Source organism: Tupaia chinensis, unplaced genomic scaffold (genome assembly GCF_000334495.1).
Source record: "Tupaia chinensis unplaced genomic scaffold, TupChi_1.0 Scaffold000320_1, whole genome shotgun sequence".
Classification (NCBI taxonomy): domain Eukaryota; kingdom Metazoa; phylum Chordata; class Mammalia; order Scandentia; family Tupaiidae; genus Tupaia; species Tupaia belangeri.
The window spans coordinates 5,307,803-5,328,108 of NW_006159813.1; the positions used below are offsets into that span (position 1 = coordinate 5,307,803).

General features: G+C 47.3%; 1 protein-coding gene across 2 annotated transcripts in view; it reads left to right on the top strand.

The window, feature by feature from the left end:
• Positions 1-19,854, top strand: part of FBXO21 (F-box protein 21) — a gene marked incomplete in the record, with an annotated part of 48,767 nt that extends 28,913 nt beyond the window's left edge. The window contains 3 exon segments of one of the 2 annotated variants that reach the window (XM_014588981.2): positions 3,755-3,966; positions 7,133-7,290; positions 18,447-19,854. In XM_014588981.2, the coding sequence (XP_014444467.1) occupies positions 3,755-3,966; positions 7,133-7,290; positions 18,447-18,637 (561 nt within the window). 2 annotated transcript variants of the gene reach the window in all.
• Positions 19,855-20,306: the final 452 nt, after the last annotated feature.

Here is a 20,306-nt window from a genome sequence, read left to right on the forward strand (position 1 = left end):
CTCTGGTGTGTTTTTCAACCCGCTAGGGTTGGGATTCAAACCCCATGGTTGGCCAAGTGGAATCTAGCTCCCTTCACCACCGGGCTACAGGCCTGACCCTGAACTCAGTTTATATGAATCAGTCAGAGCAATCTTAATCCAGTGTCACTTACCTCCTTTTATTGCTTAAACTCCTTGAGTGACCCCATTACCTTAAAGGTCAGCATGGCCTTTAGTGTGGCTCACAGCTTCTCTGAGGTCCAGTCCTGCCTCTTGCAGCTGCTCTTTGATACTGCACCGGCCTCTTCCTCTGCTGATACTGTCCTTCCTCAGTCCCGGCATCTGCTGCCTCCCCGCCCAGCCATCTCTTCAGACTCCTCAACTTTGTCGCCAGTTCACTGCTGTTGAACTGGCAGCTTGAACTTCTGCCTCCCTGACACCTCTCCCCATCCTGCACTTGAGTTTGGTTGTGCGTGCCCATCACAGACGTCGAGTCTCTGGCAGCCGCTGTTTGGTCTTCCCCGCCAATTCCATCTCTTACCTTACTGTAGCCCGTCCCCAAACCCTCTGCACAATTCCCCACACCCAGTATGTGCTCAGACGTAGTTTTTTTCCATGAGTGACTAAGAAATGATGGAACTTAGTTGGATACGAACAAAGGAGCAAACTTGAAGAGGATGCTCAGATTTTCCAGCAGTGGGGCAGTTCATACCACTCTCGGGTATTTGGAGAACAGGCCTGCCTAGGACTAGAAAAGAGCATTCATTTTGAGTCTGTTCTGACCTGGAGCCATCATACGCCAGGTGCCCTGTGGCCGTTGGCATCGGCATCTGTTAGCTGAAGTCCAGAAAGCAGAAGACCCCACAGATGAGTGGATATCAAGAAAAGAGAGCCAAGAACTTCAGAAAGAGAGAGGGAGAGCACCTCGGCAGAAGTCCCATGGGTCTGCCACCTCTGGCCTGTGGCCTCAGCTGCCTGACTTTGTGAATGCATCGTGTGTGTGACTTCCTGTCTCTGGCTGCCTTCAAGTTGCAGTGGCAGAGTTGAATAGTGAGTGAGACACTGTGCATACCACAAGGCTGGAGCTGTTTCCTCTCCCTCCCTTTCCAGAAAAGGTTTGCCGACCCCTTGGCTAGAGGAAAAGGTCCGGCACGTGGAAGTCCATCGTGGGTGATAGACCCTGTTTCCAAGCTCTCTACCCAGATTCTCAGCCTAGAGCATTTGCCTGGGGACAGCATGGTGCCTGCTCTCAGCACTGCCCCTTGCAAACACTCCAGGTCTCATGTCCCAGTGTGTTCTTTGTTTCTACCCTCTTCCTTCACCCTCAGTCGCGCATCCAGGGACAGAGAGATAATCACTCTTGAACCTCTTCTTTTTTTTTTTTTTTTTTTTTTTTAAGAATTCTTTTATTTTATTCATTGTCATTTTTTTTTTTATTATTTACTTATTTTTGAAGTTCACCAGAGAGAGAAAGAGAGTGAGAAGAGTGAAAAAGCAAGCTGCCAGGTCTGGGACTTGAACCATGGTCAACCATGTGGGAGTCTAGCCACCTCACCCATCACACCACATGCTGACCTTCATCCTTGAACCTTATCTGCTAGTCTGAATTCAAGACCAGTTTGTGCTCTGAAGAGTCTAAGTAGCCATTTACTTCCTGGTAGGGAGGAAGGGGAGAAGGTTGTGAGTGGAGGTGATGCTGGAGGTGCAGGACAGTCGCTCTTTGGAACTGCACAGGGCACTTAGGGCGAGCGTTCTGCAAACACCGGAAATAAGAGCTCGTTGTTCAGTGGAAAGATTCTAGCTAGGAGGGTGATGCTGCTAGTGTCCCCAGATGAACACCACCCTACTGGAGGTGGGAAATAGGTGGTGGTTGGCTCAGTTGATACCTTTTAAAACTGGGTTTGGGGTACTTGGAGTTAGACTATTCTGTCCCTTTGTCTGTGAGGTTCTTATGTTCCTGTTCTCAGCCTGGTGTGATGGTGATTAAGACCAAGGGTGGTTGGTCGACTTCAGGCCATAGTCTCATTTTGCTTCTCCATAACCCTGTGATCTCGGACAAGTTACTTAGCTCCTCTAAGCCTGAGTCTTTTCTGGAAAATGGCAGTGACTAGGGTCGTTTTTTGTTTTTGTTTTTGTTTTTCTCTTAAGCCTTGGAGAACAGGCCTGCCTAGGGCTAGAAAAGAGCATTCATTTTGAGTCTGTTCTGACCTGGAGCCATCAAATGCAGGTGCCCTGTGGCCATTGGTAGGTTGAAGGTCAGTACTGATTTATGATTGAGTGAAATAAAAAAAAAAGAGAGAGAGAGACAAACCTGGCACAGAAATCAGTGAAAAATAAGTGTTCAGTCAGTAGTGGAGATCCTGCAGATATCCCTGTGGAAGATAAGATTGGGTTTTTGAATCATATCTTACGTTGTGTAAGACTAGTTTTCATGACACTTTCACAGGCTCAAAATGTGTCAAGAAGGAGTTAAGGCAATGATGAATCATTATTCATTAAGCAAAGAAACAAATTAGAAGGTAAAAACAGCTAGCTTGACAGATCTGGGTCTGGAATCCAGGTTGCTTTGGCCACTGAGTAGGCTCTAACTGAGGACTGGGAAGCTGAGAGGAGAGACTTGTCAGAGACCTCTGCTGTGTGCTGTGGCCGTCGTGGGTGCTATGTCATAACGCACGTATGCTGCTGCAAACGTGGAGTCTTCACTTCTCACAGAGACACTGTGCACCGTAGGAAGAGTATTAACACAGAGTCAGGTACTGGGCTGTACCAGCCACCAGATTGTGTTCCCCATAGGTGTGCTTTCTCCCACTGCCCTCAAGCTCATTGGCATGACCAGTGGGATTCCAGGGCCCTGGCACACATGGCTTCCCCTGCAAGGAAAACACCTTAAACTGAGCAAGCTCATCCCTTCAGTGGCCTCTTCTGACCCCTTCCATCCTATCTGGTCCTGAGTTACTTTCTCCTTCCCAGCTTCTGAGTGGCAAATTTAAATAGGTTCCTTTCAGGGCCAGCAGGTGGTGTGGCGGTTAAGGCAGTGAACTCCCACATGACTGATTGTGGTTCGAATCCCAGACCCAGTGGCTTGAAAATCACACCCAGTGTGTGTGCCAAAATCTGAAGAGGAGACTGGAGGAGGGGACTAGCAGTTGGCGTAATGGCTGTGTCGCTGGACTCCCACATAGTCGACCGCGGTTCGAGTCCCGGACCCGGTGACTTAAACTCACGCTGGGCGCGTGTGCGTGTGTGCCCAAGATCCCAAGAGGAGAATGGAGGAGAAGGGATTGCGGTGTGGCCATCCCCCCTGGGGGGTGATTTCCTGCTTTCTGTCTCTCTGGCGAGCGCACGCGCCTTATAGCGAAAACCTCTCCAAAAAAGAAAAAAGAGGAGAATGGAGGAGAAGGGATTGCAGTGTGGCCATCCCCCTGGTGGGTGATTTCTCACTTTCCCTCTCCAGTGAGCACACACACCCTATGGCAAAACCTTTAAAGAAGAAAAGTTTCCTTTCTGTGTATAAGAAAATTGGGGTTTCCACACTGATTGGGGACATGAGGCCCTTTTGGAGTCTACCTACTCCAAGTGTGCCTGTGGACAACAAACCCTTCTCCTATAGCAGTTTCCGAGTGGCCCCTTAATGTCCACACTGGTTGAACGGGGGCATCCTGGGCCATCCTGGTATGGTCAGCCGCTGCTTGCCATCCTTTGTCGGGTTAGGTAGGTAGGCCTAAATCTCAAGCTGCAAAAGAGAAAAGGCCTAGCTGAAAATATTATCTCCTAGTCTTTCTGTCTTGTCTTGAAGGTGCTTGACATCCTCCAGCACATCCAAACCCTAGACCCCGGGCAGCACGGGGCGGTGGGCTACCTGGTGCAGCACACTTTAGAGCACATTGAGCGCAAGAAGGAGGAGGTAGGCGTGGAGGTTAAGCTCCGTTCCGACGAGAAGCACAGAGATGTCTGCTACTCCATTGGGCTCATTATGAAGCACAAGAGGTAAGTGCGGTAGGTTCTCCTGTCCTACGACGTGGCGTGTGTTCAGATGGGGCCACGGAGGAGCCGGCAGTGAACACCCAGAGGAGGACCTGACTCTGAAGCAACAACTGGGTGTCTTTGACCACTCCTTTACTGAGCGCTCACCACAGGAGACAGAGAAAACTGAACCATATCTTTAACCTTTTTCCTTTTTTAAGCAAAGACTCACTTTGCTGAGAGATCTTTGAATACTTTAGATGACCTTTAGAGGTCTGACCCTTTTCCGTGTTGGGAAGATGGAAGCAACCCTGTATACAAAGAGGGTTTTTCCTCATTTCTTCACTATTCTTATTCTTCTTTACTTTTCATCTCCATGAACCTGTATTGTAGGTAGGGATTTTTCGAGTGGTAAGGTGTGCACACAGTCTGTTCACTGGGCAGAAATAAGATGTGCATTCTGTCTATTCACTGGGCAGGAGGAGGGCGTGCATGCGGTCTGTTCCCTGGGCAGGAGGAGGGTGTGCGCGCGGTCTGCTCACTAGACGGAAAGAGGGTATGCACAGAGTCTGTTCATTGGGCAGAAGGAGGCTTTATCCAAAGTGGTAGTGCAGTTTGCAGTTTCCATCCCACCAGCAGGCTAGGAGATGAGAGTTCCCCTTCTCAGCAGGTGTCACTGCCAGGCCTTTACAGTTGTACTTATGTGGTAAATGCAGTTGGTCTTCCTATGTGGGTTTTTTGGGTTTTTTTTTTTAAAGATTTGCTGCATATCGAGTCAAAGGTTTTTTTTACTGATCTCTCTCTTTTTTTAAAGACTTTTTTGGCTTAGGATGCATGCACTTGGCAGAGAGAGAGAGATAGACAGGCAGGAACAGTGAGAGAGAAAGTGAGCAATCATTCCACAGGGGGGATGGCCACACCACAATTCCTTCTCTATTCTTCTCCTGAGATCTTGGGCCACACACATGTACTCGGTGTGATTTTCAAGCCACCAGGCCCAGGACTCAAACTGCAGTCGGCCCTGTGGGAGTCCAGTGATGTAAACACTACACCATCTGCTGGCCCCAATCTCTCTTTTTTAAAAAATTGCTATAGGGCACTTGTGCTCGCAAGAGAGAGAGAAAAAGCACTCTCTCCTTGCCTCCCCCCACCTCTACCCCTACATTGTATTGCCTTCGTCATTCTTCTCTCAGCATTTTGGACATGCACGCACTTGTGGCCAGCGTGTTTCTCAAGCTGCCAGGTCCAAGATTTGAACTGCACAGTCAGCCACGTGGGATCCAGCCACCTTAACCACCACACCTCCAACTGTCCCCCGTTTTGGTTTTAATTGACATTTCTCTGATTACCAAACAGGTTGAGGTTCTTTTTCATGTGTCTGCTACCTCTCCAAGTTTGCTTCTAGGAAGTGCTCTTTGAGTATTTTGCTTATTTTTCTATTGGGTTATTAGGCTTCCTTATTGATTGGTAATTGTTCATCTGTGTATTAGTCTTTTTTTCCAAGTTTTTGGCTGGTATTTTTTTATCTTTTATTTCATTTTTAAAGAGTTTATTATGGGGCACTGGCAGGTAGCATGGTGGTTCTCACGGCTGACCAGAGTTCAAGTCCTGGACTGGTTGGCTTGCTTTCTTACTTTCTTCTCTCTCTCTCTCACTCTAGCCAAATTAAAAAATAATAATAAATAAATGCAATTAAATAACTTTTTAAAAGTTTATTACAGAAATTTTCAAGCATACCTAAGAGAGAGATGAGTGTAATGAACTAGGTGATGTTCCCATCATCTAGCTTCTAATGTTAGGTCTGTCTGCATTGTTTTATCCCCACCTGCCCCTTCCTCCTCCCTGGGTTAACTGAAGCACATCTCACAGGTCATTCGTAGCTATTTCAGCAAGTATCTCTAAAAAGTAAAGGCCTGTGTACTCTCACTTGCTCTCTAACACATTTGCTATCTATTATCATATCTAAAAAATAAACGATTTCTTCATCAAATATACCTAGCCAAAAGTTCATGTTTTCCAACTTGCCATATTTTTTTAAGAATTATTTTATTTAACTTTATTTATTTACTTATTTTAATTTGACCAGAGAGGGACAGAGCGAGAGAAAGTGAGAAAGCAAGCCGCCAGGTCTAGGACTCGAACTACAATCGGCCATGTGAGAGTCTAGCGCCCTTAACCACCATGCCATCTGCCAACCCAGAGACTGGTTAATTTTTAAGAGTGAATTTCCTTACTCTTCCAGATCTGGGACTTGAACCATGGTCAGCCATGTGGGAGTCCAGCACGTTAAAAAGTACACCACCTGCCGGCCCCTTATATTTATTAGTATTATTTTTAATTTGATCAGGGTAGGGGAATGCAAGAGCAAGCTGCCAAGTCCAGACTTGAACTGCAGTTCACCATGTGGGAGTCCAGAGCCCCAATCATCATGTCACCTGGCAGCCCCTAGTCTCTTAGTTTTAATGCTGTCAAATAGGTTAATCTTTATGGATTCTATTTTTAGTGCCTTGTTTAAGAAATCTTTCCCTTCTCAAGTCACAAAGGTACTTTATTTTATTTTAAAAGTTCTGCATTTTAGCAGGGAGGGGAAAAAAATTTCTGCATTTTAGGTACACCAGGTAGCATGGTGGTTAAAATGGCTGGATCCCACATGGCCTACTGTGCAGTTCAAATCCCAGTGGGACCCAGTGGCTTCAAAAACATGCAGGGCACATATGTATGCATGCCAAATATCCCAAGAGGAGAATAGAAAAGGGATTGTGGTGTGGCATTTCCCCCGGGGGTGGGGGGGGGTTGGTGATTTCTCACTTTTCCTCCCTCTCTCTTTCTCTGCCTCTCTCCAGTGAGTGCATGCACCCTTTAGGGCAAAAAAAGAGAAAAGTTTCGTGTTATGCATCTAGGTCTTTGTTTTACTAAAAATTTATTTTGGTGTGTCCTGATGCCTTTTTCTGTTTGGGTAGTCAACTGTCTCGTGACTCTGTTGAAAGCTTATTCTTTTCCAAATGAAGTGCCATGTGTATAATAAGAGGGGTTTGTAGGGTGTAGGGGTGTCCTGGCAAATGATCCAGCGTTAAGTAAGAACAGGTCAACCAGTAAGGACGTGAGCTTAGAGAAACCACTGTGGGACCATCTCCCAGTTGCTGTGTCATAGCCCCAGGGAATCAACGCACTGTCTTCTCGTGTCCCCTAGGTACGGCTATAACTGTGTGATCTACGGCTGGGACCCCACCTGCATGATGGGGCACGAGTGGATCCGGAACATGAACGTGCACAGCTTGCCTCATGGCCACCATCAGCCTTTCTACAATGTGCTGGTGGAGGATGGTTCTTGTAGATACGCAGCCCAAGGTAAGTGCCTGGCTCTCCTTGCACATCTTGAGCTCGCATGTGAGCACGCAGAGTCTGTGGGTGCCAGTTGTCAGTGTACTCGAGATGGGAGTTGTCGCCTGGGTGGAGTCAGCAGGGCTGCTACTCCATTAGATGTGGGTGGGTGTCCACTGAGCAACCACATCAAAAGTTAAACACCACACACTCCCCTGCCCTGAGGCCGCTTCCACAGCCAGACCCCTGTTCTAGTGCTACTGCTGGTTGAGATCTGGCTGGTCACTCTTGTGTCCTCAGACAAGGAGTGCTAGCCCATACCATGCTGCCCGGACATTTGTAGAGACACCCTGGATCCTTCTGGCCTCTTGTGACTGACCACCCTCTGTGCTTTCTCAGAGCCACCCTCGTGTGGCCACTTGTGGGAACTGCAGGCCATGTTGCTGATTCTGAAAGCGTGTGAGAGAAGCAATAGGTGTTTGCTAGCGTTTGGTAGGTGTTTGGGGCCCTCCCAGCCCTGACAGGTGCAAATCTGAGGTGAGGACAGATGGAGCCTATGGAAACAAGTTAGAGACAAAAATACCTTCAGTGTAAGTCTCCTTTTCATTGTCCCTTTTGAAATTGACTTTCGGGACCAGCAGTTAGCATAATGGCTATGTCGCTGGACTCCCACGTAGTCGACCGCAGTTTGCATCCCGGACCCGGTGGCTTAAACTCATGCCGGGTGCGTGTGTGTGCATGCCCAAGATCCCGAGAGGAGAATGGAGGAGAAGGGATTGCGGCGTGGCCATCCCCTCTGGGGGGTGATTTCTCGCTTTCCATCTCTCTGTCTGTCTGGTTAGCGCACGCACCCTATAGCAAAAACCTCTCCAAAAAAAAAAAAAGAAATTGACTTTCATTTAATGGTATGAATTTATTCTATGCCTGATAGAATAAAATCAAAGCATTCACATTGATTTTATGAATCAAGTGAAGTGAGTTGAGGGCTGGCTCTATGGCATCGTGTTAGGACAGTGGGATCCCACGTAGCTGACCATGTGGTTCAAGTCTTGGACCTGATGGCTTAAGAAACACATTGGCTGTATATGCCCAAGATCCCAGAATCCCAAAGATGGAGGAGAAGGTATTGCAGCATTACCATTCTCCTTGGGAAGCACTTTCTTTTTTTGTTTCTCTGGTGAGCACACATGCCCTCTTAATACCCTCAAAATAAATAAATAAAAATAAGCACAAATGCTAGTGCAGTGCCACTCTACCAGGCGTTCTGCTGTATACTCACTCCATCTGAGGACCGCTGCCATCATCACTGTGTTGGTTTGTGTGTTTTTAGTATTTGCTCTGTAGTGTGTGCACTTATGGGAGGGAGACAGAAAAACAGGGAAAATGAGAAATCCCCTTCCATGGGGAAGTGGCCACACCACAGTCCCTTTGCCTCTATTCTCCTTGGGATTTGGGGCATATATACATATGCACTCAGCATGTTTTACAAGCCACTGGGTCTAGGACTCAAACTGCTGTCATCCGTGTGGGAACCAGCTGCCTTAACCACCACGCCACCGGCTGGCCCTCACCAGCACAATTTTATGAAGAGACTCAAGCACAGGGAGATTGCTTTTTTCTTTTTCTTTTTTTTTTAGGTTTTTGCAATAGGTCGTGTGCATTGATGGAGAGATACAGAGAGGAAAAGTGAGGAAACACCCCCCAGAGAGTATGGTCATGCTGTAATCCCTGCTCCTCTTGGAATTTTGAATGTGCATGCACACATACCTGGCATGAAGAAGCTACCAGGTTTGGGACTCAAACCACTGTCAGCCATGTGGGAGTTCAGCACCTTAACTGCTACACCACCTGCTGGCCCTGGCCACTTTTTTTTTATTTTGGAGAGGGTTTTGCTATAGGGTGTGTGCACTTGCCAAAAAGACAGAGAGAGACAGAAAGCAAGAAATCACCTCTCAGGGGGGGATGGCCATGCTGCAATCCCTTTTCCTCCATTCTCCTCTCAAGATCTTGGGCACACACGCACGCACACACACCCGGCATGAGTTTAAGCCACTGGGTCCAGGACCCGAACTGCAGTCGACTACATGGGAGTCCACTAACATAGCCATTACACCAACTGCTGGTCCCCTAGCCACTTAATTTTAAGTTACTGAGTATGAATTGGGGGCCAGGCAGCCCAGCAGAGAGCCTTCTGCTGCCCATCATGCTCCACTTCTTCCTGTCTGCCATAAATACTAGGTTTGACCTAACTAAACCCAGTATGCTCTGATAAATCCAGTAATAGAATCATCTGAAGACACTGGAAAGAGTTTTTATATTAATTGTTGTTCACTCACCAGAAACTGTGAGGCCCTTCCATAACAACATAGCTAGTGACTGTCTTTATTGAGACTGCAGGCTGCTTAACCGCTGTGGAGGTAGAGGAGGTACTTGGAGGTAGAGGAGGTCATGCACCTGGACTCTCTGTGTCAGATGAGGCTCTGTGGTGACATTCTTCTCTTTCGAAGCTGTGTCAAATAGGAAGTCCTGCTAAGACTTTCTAAAACTCAAGAACTAATTTGGAAATTAATAATTTGCTCTACCGTTATACAACCACTCATTGCCTGGTAAGCATTTCGTACCATCCACCATCTAGAGTATCATGGGAATAAAGGAGAATTGGCCATATAGGCCAGTGTTCATGGCTTCACCACATACACGCACTGTCTCCCGGGTAGGACTTGTGTTAAGACTTGCACAATTTGATACTCCAGTTTCTAGAAACATTTATTTTGGGTTTGTTTTTGGTTTTTTTGTTTTGCTTTTAAAGAATTTTCTTTTTAGTTTTATTCATTGTCATTATTTTATTAATTTATTTTATTGAAGTTGACCAGAGAGAGAGGGAAAGTGCGAAGGTAAGCTGCCACATCTGGGACTCGAAACATGGTCAGCCATGTGGGAGTCCAGCCACCTTAACCATCACACCACCTGCTGGCCCCTGTTTTTTTAGCATTTTTGTCATAAGGTGTGTACACTCACCGGAGGGACAGAGATAGAGAGAAGGAAAGTGAGAAAATCACCCCCCAGGGGAATGGCTCTTCCATTCTCCTTTTGGGATTTTGGGCACACACACACACACACACACGGGCCCCGTGTGAGTTTGAAGCCACCGCTGATGTCAGCCATGTGCGCCTTCACCACCACTCCACCTGCTGCCCTCATTTATATTGATTTTTAAAATGGGCTTTTTTAGAGTAGTCAGAAATGAGTGCTTAGTTTTCATGCTCCGAATTTGTTTGGTGTTCATGTCAAAGACTTAGGAACTCATCCCAAATCATACCTAAGCAAATGCCATGCAGAGTTTATAGCCATAATTCCTAATGACTTCAGAAAAAGTTTACTATCTGGCTGTAATGTTTGCCATCTCTGAAATGAATTAAATTGAAATAATTGAATTAAATGAATTAAATAAATGAATTAAATTGAAACAATATAAATGAGGGCAGCAGGTGGCGTGGTGGTTAAGGCACTGAACTCCCACATGGCAGACATCAGTTTGAGTTCTGGACCTGGTGGCTTGAAACTCTCACTGGGCCCGTGTGTGTGTGTGTGTGTATGTGTGTGTGTGTGTGTGCCCAAAAGGAGAATGGAAAATTGCAGGTAGTGTTGACAGATTGCCTTTTTAAATTTTAAAGTGTGAGAGAACATTCTCACACGGAAAAGCTCTCACTGCACCTTGATGGTCTCTGTATTTTCTCCTGGTGATTCTTCCTGGACTCAGTCAGTGGGTGTGTCCTTACGGTCTGTCACATACTGGGCCATGAGGGCCCGGAGAAGAGGCTCCTTTGCAGGCACCCCCAGATGTGCCCGGCCCAGTCTCTCCTCAAGGCTCCTCTGTCTGGTGGGACTCTGGGCTCTCTCGGTCCGTATGGTTCATCTCCTTCATTCCTGGGGCCTCGTTTATGTGCTGGTGCCTCAGAGTTTCATTCCCATCTTTGGCTCTGCCCAGGCCCTAGCCCGCTGCAGCCTATAGACCCTCTACATGTGGAGGCTCTCAGGCTCGCCACACCTCTCCCATATGTTCTGAGCCCAGAACTCACTGCCCTGCCCTGCTCCAGCCTGTTCCTGCATGTCCCTTTGCACAGAATGGCATTGTGTGGGCCACCCCTTCTCTACCTGCTCACCCCTATAAGACAGCCAGTGAGTCAGAAGTGACCTGACTTTAGCCTCCTACGTGAATCCCCCGCTACCAGGTGTACCTGGTCTGTGTCACTGCCCTGCTTCCTTGTGGTGTACTCCAGGCCTGCCCCTCAGGGCGTCCTTCCCACAAGCCTTCAGACAAGGCCACTGGCTACTGAACTTGTAGGAGCTCTCCTGGCTGACTGGCTGAAGAATCCAAGCTGGCCGTAGTTGTCATGTGGGTTGTCTGATATATGAAATTTATCTCACCATTTCTGCATCTGGGCATTGCCTGTAAACTGGAAGCAAAGTCTGAGGCTTCATTAAATAGGACTCAGTCTCTTACCAAGAGATCTTCGTATCAGCTGCTCTGTGCCCATGTTGCAGCTTGTGGTGCTCACTGCTCCGTTAGCGCAGGTTCCATCACTTGGCTAGGACAGTAAGGAACACTTTTCCCTTTGCAATGATCTCTATAAGGAACATTTTTCCTTTTAAATTAATGAGAAATCCTGGGGTCTCGCAGGCGTCCTGTGAAGAAGACCTTGTTCCCTGTGACTTTAGCATCATGGTTTATGCTGGTGCCTACTAAATACTCTTGCCTAGAGCATTGTGTGAGAATTGCTCTCTGCTTTTCTGCTGCCATTCTCTTCTATGAACAAGCATTTTTTCTGCTCCATGCATCCTGACCTCTCTATCCTCCCTTGCTGCCCACCTCCCCATTGTAGATTTCTGGATTTAAAAAAAAAAGCCATGTTGGGGACCAGTAGTTGGCATAATGGTTATATTGCTGGACTCCCGTGTAGTTAACTGTAGTTCAAGTCCTGGACCCAGTGGCTTAAACTCACACCAGGCATGTGTGCGTGCGTGCCCAAGTTCTTGAGAGATGGAGAAGGGATTGAGGTGTGGCCATCTCCCCTAGGGGGGTGATTTGTTGCTTTCTGTCTTTCTGTCTCTCTCTGTCTTTCTGGCGAGTGCAAGCTTCCTATAGCAAAAGCCTCTCTAAAAGAAAAACAATGCAATGTCTTGTGATCATTTGAGACCATGTTATGCTCACATCAGTCCATATTTAGCCAGTGGGAAACCTTGAAAGACCAAATTATGTAAACATTGTTTTCAAATATTTCTAAGTTAATTGATTTGCAGCAAATGTACTTTATCTTTAATCTTGATCTAAATTTTTGACCCTTCGCACCAGTGTTCTTATTGACCTGGATAGACCCCATTAGCAATGTTTTCCAGGGCCAGCAGGTGGTTAAGGTGCCGGACTCTCCCACATGACTGACCACAGGTCTCAGATCTGGTGGTTTGCTTTCTCACTTTCTCTCTCTCTCTTTTCAGGTCTCAGACCTGGTAGCTTGCTTTCTTATTCACTCACTCACTCACTCACTCCCTTCCTGCCTTCCCCCCCTCTTCCCCCCCCTTAACTGATCAAATCAAAAATAAATAAATAGATAAATTAAATTTATTAATTCTAAAAAATAAAAGTATTAGGGAACCAGCAGTTAGCGTAATGGCTATGTCGCTGGACTCCCACGTAGTCGACCGCGGTTCGTGTCCCGGACCCGGTGGCTTAAAACTCACGCCGGGCGCGTGTGCGTGCGTGCCCAAGATCCCGAGAGGAGAATGGAGGAGAAGGGATTGCGGCGTGACCATCCCCCCTGGAGGGTGATTTCTCGCTTTCTGTCTCTATGTCTCTCTCTGTCTGGCGAGCGCACGCGCCCTACAGTGAAAATCTCTCCAAAAATAAAAAAATAAAAAAATAAAAGTATTAGAAAACAATGCTTTTCTAAGTATTGAAAACCCTTTAGAGAGTTGAAAAGTGAATTAACAACCAGGTACGTGTGTGACATCTTCACAGAGTTTTAGTCTGCAGAATTAAGGAGAATTCGTCCCTCAGTATATTAGATTTTGCCTAATTCCTGTTGAGGGCATATTTAGTATCTTGCATACGTGTGATTTTTTTTTTTTGTTCCACTAGGGGGCGTGTTTTCTTACTTCCTTGGCACTGAGTAGGAGAGCAGACATACCTACTTGTTGGATGTTGGGTGTGATTGTCAGAGAGGCTCTGAATTTAAGCCAGCTGTCCATCTTGGAAAGTCGGGAATTTGGCTGCCGTGTGAAAATCCTGTTCTTGTCATGGTTTTGTTGGGGATGGCAGTACATGTCAGAGAACGTGTGGTGCATGTGCCCTCACCAAACATTAGTTCCCCTTTCCGTAATTCATCTTATACTTCCCACATACACCGCTCCGGAGCCCCTCCCCAGTCACGAAAGCCTGCACATGCTGGCAGGTGAGAGGGGGAGGACCCCGAATGTCGGGGTGGCATGTAAAGTGGCACAACCATTTCAGAGGGCAGCTTGGCACTCACTTTTTTTTTCTTTTTGCTATAGGGTGCATACACTCCCCTGAGAAACAGAGAGCGAGAAATCACCTCCCAGGGGGATGTTCATGCCACCATCCCTTCTCCTCCATTCTCTTCTCAAGACCTTAGGCACACATGCACACATGCCCAGCATGAGTTTTAAGCCTCCAGGTCTGGGTCTCAAACCGTGGCTGACTACATGGAGTCCAGTGACATAGCCATTAACCATCTGCTGGTCCCAACACTCCGCTTTAAACTAAAAAGTACATGTGTTCAGTGTCCTCTGACTGGGACTTCTGTCCGTCCCCCCTGAATTGGCCACACATGTGCACGTACATATGAAGAGGCCTGGTCCTTTGTTAAAATAGCAAAGCAGCTGACCTCCTCCGGGATTTGCCTGGCAGATTGGAGTCTCTCTAGACTACAGAGCACTGAACTGCAGGTAGGTAAGCCAGTGGGGAGTAAGTGCTCTGGGTAGGTTTTGTGTAAGTAAACACCCAGGACGTAATGTCAGGTTTTCTTCAGTGTACTTGGAAGCTCAGACACGTGCGTGTGTCCACAGGACTAAGAGGGTGGCCAGGACAGGGTGAGGCCCAAGAAGACTCATAGGTTGTGTTTCTACAGTACGCAGTTATATAGCATGGGATAGTGGAAATTTTAAAATAAGGAGGTGCGGTTTTTTGCAGATTTTAGAGGAATGAGAAAAGACCAAGCAGGATTTTCTAGAGCTTAAGTGGTCCTGGCTCATGTTTTGCTCAATTAAGTTTTATACTACTTAGATTTAACGTTCTTTTTTTTTTCTTTTTAAGAGCAATTTTTGCTATAGGGCGCATCTGCTTGCTAGAGAGACAAAGCAGGAAGTCACCCCCTAGAGGGACTGGCCTTGCCACAGTCGCTCCTCCATTCTCGGGATTTGGGGCATATGGTCACGAACCACAGGTGACTACATGGGAGTCCAGTGATGTAACTGTTATGCCATCCACTGGCCCCCTTAGCATTCTTCTTAAGTAAAAAATTTTTGGTCCATCTTACTTAGTTTAGTGGATTGGTATTTTCCCATTATAATTCACAGTCGTCAACATCATTATTTTGCTTTCCCCTTTAAAGTTTGTTTTTTATTTTTTGTTTTGCTTCTTAGCAGCCCAGGGGTTCAGAGAGGTCACTGCACCGAATCCAGTCCTTATTCCTCCAACAGTAGGATAGAACAGTGCGTACCCTCTGGGATGTCACTGACCTTTCTCTTTTTGGGGGGGGGGGATTTTTGCTGTAGGGTGCATACACTTGCCAGAGAGACAGAAAGTCAGAAATCACCCTCTAGGGGGATCGCCATACCACAATTCCTTCTCCTCCAGTCTCCTCTTGGCATTTTGGGCATGCACTCCCACGTGCCCGACATGAGTTTTAAGCCACTGTGCCTGGACTTGAATCACAGTCAGCTACTTGGGAGTCCAGCAGTGTAACCCTCATGCCATCCACTCGTCCTACTGACCTCTTGCTAGGTTTCCCAGCGTTCCTGCTGGACTTCTCAACCTCCTGTGGGGCCCATGTTCAGAAGTCTCAGCAGCTGCTGGTCCTGAGCTTTGCCCCTCTTCCCTGTTAGCACCAGCACCAGGAGCTACTCCGTACATGAAGGAAAGGGAGAGGAGAGCAGTGCACGTGCGTTCGTCTGAGTTTCCTCAAGCAGGGTTTCTCAGCCTCCGCACTGTCACTGTGCTCTAGATTGTTCTTTGTGGTGGAGCCTGGCCCGTGCATTGTGAGATGTTTAGCAGCATCCTCTGCCCATTCCAAGCAGTTGCACCACCCAGGTCGGACAACCAGAAACATCTAGACATTGCCAGATGTCTTTGGGGGACAAAATAGCACCTCACCACAAAGCACTACACTAAATGAACTGACAGCAAGGTGGTTGTGAATTACCTGCTTGAGTTCATTCTACTTTTAAGTATCTCTCTTCGGCCTACCAAGGATAGGCAGTACTAGTCCCTGAGCAAGAGGGGATCTTATTATTTCTTGGCGATATTCCAGATTCTTTACCCAAGCCCTGGAGTATTTCTGTGTAGCCCTGCAGGAAAATCCAACCGTGTGGCCCTTGTCAGCTGGCCTGGCTAAGGGACTAAGTCATGGCTGTGTCACCATAAGCCTCCCAAGGAAATCTACCTGTGATGCCTCACCGATTGGCTACTCCTATTGCTGGATAGGGGTGGGGAACAGGCAGCAGTAGTGGGCAGGCAGTGTTTTGAAACACATGTGATTTTTTTGTTTGTTTTTGTTTTTGAGAGGTTTTGCTATAGGGCGTGTACACTCGCCAGAAAGACCAAGACAGAGAAACAGAAAGCAAGAAATCATCCCCCTGGGGAGATGGCCATGCCACAATCCATTCACCTCTTGAGATCTTGGGCATACGTGCACACGTGCCCGGCGTCAGCTTAAGCTACTGGGTCTGGGACTTGAACTACAGTCGAGTACATGGGTGTCCAGTGACATAGCCATTACACTAACTGCTGGTCCCCACATGTGATTTTTTAGCATTTATTCACTTTCCTCATTTCCAACATTTGAAAACTGTAAGACATACAGAAGAAAATAAAATCATCTGCAGCATCTAATGGTAACAGCAGAGAGAGCGAGTTAGCAGACCACCAGCTTCCTTTTTGCCAAATCAGATGGTCCTGAAGCTGAGGGCTCCTGTTTCTGCCATGTAGCTGCAGTGGGGGCTTCCTCTCTCTGCCGCCTACTCTGAGTTGCACGCACCACCCCTCATCCTCCTCTCACACTGCCAGGATGGTGCCCTTCACCTCTGGGATTGAGTTGTCAGGCTGAGTCCTGGGTTGAACTCTCAGGTGGGCTCTGCGGGAAGAGTGGTGAGACGAGCTCCTTCTGGAGTGATTTCACAGGACGGCGCCTGGCAGGTTGTAAGTGCCCAACTGAAAGAAGCCATGCCCTGCGCTGCCGAGTGACTTTGAAGCCCTGGCACCTGGCCGTAGCTTTCTATGTAGTACCCGTATTTCACCCCACCTCCCTCATAGGGTCTTGAAAACAAGTTGCTGGTTTTCATGGCTGCCTGGTGTTTTGCTGGATTTGTGTGCCATTGCTCATCCACACAGTGACCCACAGGCTGGCATTCTGAGTGCCTGGAAGATTCTGCTGTCGCATGTACTTCCGTAACAAACTCCTGGTGTTTATCTCTGCATGTGACTCGTGTGCAATTTCCCCGAATGTGGATTTTGATCTGAAACAGCATCTTAGCACAGATACATGAGAGTTCTTCAGGTCATTCCATTTTGTGGTTTGAAAATTTTTTTTTTGTTTTTGAATTCAGTTATACAACTCTTCCTCCCTCCCTTCAAAGAAGAAAGGTATCAGTTAAAGTCAGTGCTGCAGGAAGGAGGCTGTGAGTGTCCCATGTGCTCAGGGGATGCCCTGGCAAGTGTCTCAGTTTTAACCATACTCTTGAAGAAATACGCTTCCCTGTTCTCTTGCCAGTGAGAGACTTGCTTGAGTTGGTCCAAGTGACATTTCATGGGTCGTGCCTTCATACCGATCAGGATTGAGCCTGCCTGGGAACACGGGCTGCAGCAGAGCAAGCCTTCTCTGCTCTGGTGCAGGTTCAGAGGATGAAGCTGGGTTTCTTCCCCTGAGGGGGGCCATACCCCACCTTCAGCCAGGCCTCTGGGACTGAGAGGAACGGTGCCCACGGAGGAGCTGAATTTCAAATTGATGGCGGGGGGCGGGCACAATGATAAACTGTGTAAGAGGATTTCAGCTTTTTGAATACCTTTATTATCTCTTGTATTATTTTCATTTTTAAAGTCTTACTGTCTGTATCCCTCTCTAGTGGCAAAATAGCAGGGAGAGGAAGTAGCATAGTTTTCCTGGGAGATTATACCAGTAATAATCACCAGTACCCATTACTGGTCTGGAGGTGAAAAACACTTTTCTGTTCATCTCGTCGGACCTCAGGACAGCCTGTGAAGTACTGCTGGCTTCAGAAGCAGAATGCTCAGGAACTGGACGGAGAGTGTGATCTGTGGGGGAGGGGCTCCTCCTAGGAGCAGGGAAGGACCGCAGGTCCAAGTCTGTAACCGAAGGGCCCAAAGGACACAGCAGCCTCACCCTAATCACTGGTGACAATAAGTAGGTGAAGAGGCCCTCGTTCTGCACTCCCAGCTGCTCATTAGGCCAGCTCAGAGGAGCATGATGAGTCTGGTTTGCCAGGTCCCAAGGGTGGTGAGTTTTGCTGGAACCAAACAGCTTGCTCAGAGAGTAGGAAAATACTTCTCTTATGCATGGAATTCTTGGGGGATCCAAGTCATTATCTCCTCTTCCCCCCAACTGCAGCCTGCTGCCTTTTTAAAAATACATAAATTAAGTTTATCTCAAGGAGAGAGGCATCCCCAAGAGGGTCTTCGTGCTGTGATTGGACCCTGACCCAGGACTCCCTGTGTGGGTCAGCATTGCAGAGTGTTGTGGCAGCCCTGTGCCACCACTGCCACCTACGGCTTTTGTCCTCTTACCTCCTACGCCCATGCACATCTTTTGGTCTTTCCTTTTTCTCCGCCTCAAAAATGCCACTTGGAAGGGGTGACAGGAGGCGCTCTGAATAAAAGGTGCTGCTGGAATTTACATTTTAACAAGAATGTCCATGTGCCTCTTTACCAACAGAAAACTTGGAATATAATGTGGAGCCTCAAGAAATCTCGCACCCTGATGTTGGACGCTATTTCTCAGAGTTTACTGGCACTCACTACATCCCAAACGCGGAGCTAGAAATTCGATATCCAGAGGATCTGGAGTTTGTCTATGAGACGGTGCAGAATATTTACAGTGCAAAGAAAGAGAACATAGACGAGTAAAGTCTAGCAGAGGACCTTGTACCGTTGCTGCTGCTGCTATCTTCCAAGAGAACAGGATTCCGGAAGTCGTCTCCACGGATCCCTCTGGGTTCACACCACCAGGAAAGCCACTTTCCCAGCAGGCTGGTTGCCTCCTCCTGAGTGTAGATAACGTGTGCTCTCCTCCAGCTGCAAAGACAGTGTCGCTCCCCGCCTACACTAGTGAACTCACTTGAAAGGCACTGTGTTCTCTGGCATGGCCTGTGTGCTTGTCCTGTGGTGACAGTGTGTGACATTCTGTTTTCATAAGGTCTCGCAGTCAACACTCTTATAATCCTTTTCAGTCACTTTCCATTCTTATGTGTGTCTCCGTTTGTCTGCAGCGTCGCCGTTGCCGGATGTGGGCGGTGTTACGTGCCTGCCATTTCCCTCGGCTCTGCGAGGCACGTGCAGTCCTAAGTCTGGATGTCTGTCTGTTCACCCAGCATTTCGTGGGCCAGTCAGAGGTCCAGCTATACGCCACCCTGGCAGCATCTCGGAGCTGGAGACGTTGGCTGGCTAGTGGTCATTAGGATCATTTGAATTTGTTGTTTTTTAATAGGTGAAACCAATTTTAAGCATTTCTCTTTTTTAAAAAACCCAAATCAAGAAAGGAACACAGTGTTCCAAGTTCCTCTCTTAGACTTATGCATATCCCTACAAATGACCAGTTTTTCAATTTTCTGACCAGTTTTTGTTTGTTTTTTTCATTACATACAACTCTGAGGAAACTAATAACAGTGACCTTTGTGAATGGGTGTTTCTACATTCGTCTACAGTTCCTCCATTTAAAATGACTACTTTATTTTTTTTAACTACTCTAGTATTATGAGTAGATCCTAAATCTGTGATGAGACATACAGATCTGACGTTAAGAGTGTCTGCTCTTAGAAATCGTATTTCATGATCTCCAAAGACAAAAAAAAAAAAAAGTTTTACATTATAATGAGAAAACAAGAAATAGTGAACCTTAAAAAGCTTTTTAGAAAGAAAAGAGATTTCTTGCCCTTTATTCCTTAGAATCACTCAAGAGACCTTTCTGAATGTGATGGGTAGAGATTCAGTGTCTCTAATATTAAGTGTGTTCGGTTAGTGGGAAAGGAGGTGCGTGTCTTTCTCAAGCCCATTGCCCTGAAGGCACCAGGACAGAGCCTGTCTTCAAGTCTCATGGGGAAGCCTGACTGCATTCAGAGACCACAGGCCCCCTTCTCAATGTTCTTAGGAACCTTATGCAGCTCTGGAACTCCCACCACACTGGACCTGCCAGTTCTCAAGCGAGCTAGTTTGTAATTAACCAGTAGAAGCTAACTTTTGGAGTTAGGACCTAGATCTTTTGCTCTGTGCATTTAAAACAATACAGTTGCTCTAGCAAATGAGGCTTTGGGGGGCCGCCATCCCGTCTGCCTCACGCCTGTCTGATCACTTGCATGCAGTATTCTCACACCACGTTGAATGGCTGCTTTCTTGTTCACCCTTGGAAACCCTGGGATGACTGAGGTTTGAGGAAGCCACCTGAGACCACTCAGCCAGAGAATGCCATCAAGCAGTTACTAGAAAGGGATGGGACCTGGCCAGCGGCTCCTTCCAGCCCAGACCAGCTCTTGTCCAGTGTCTGTGTTCTTCCTCTGTCAAGTCCAGTCAGGTGATTTGA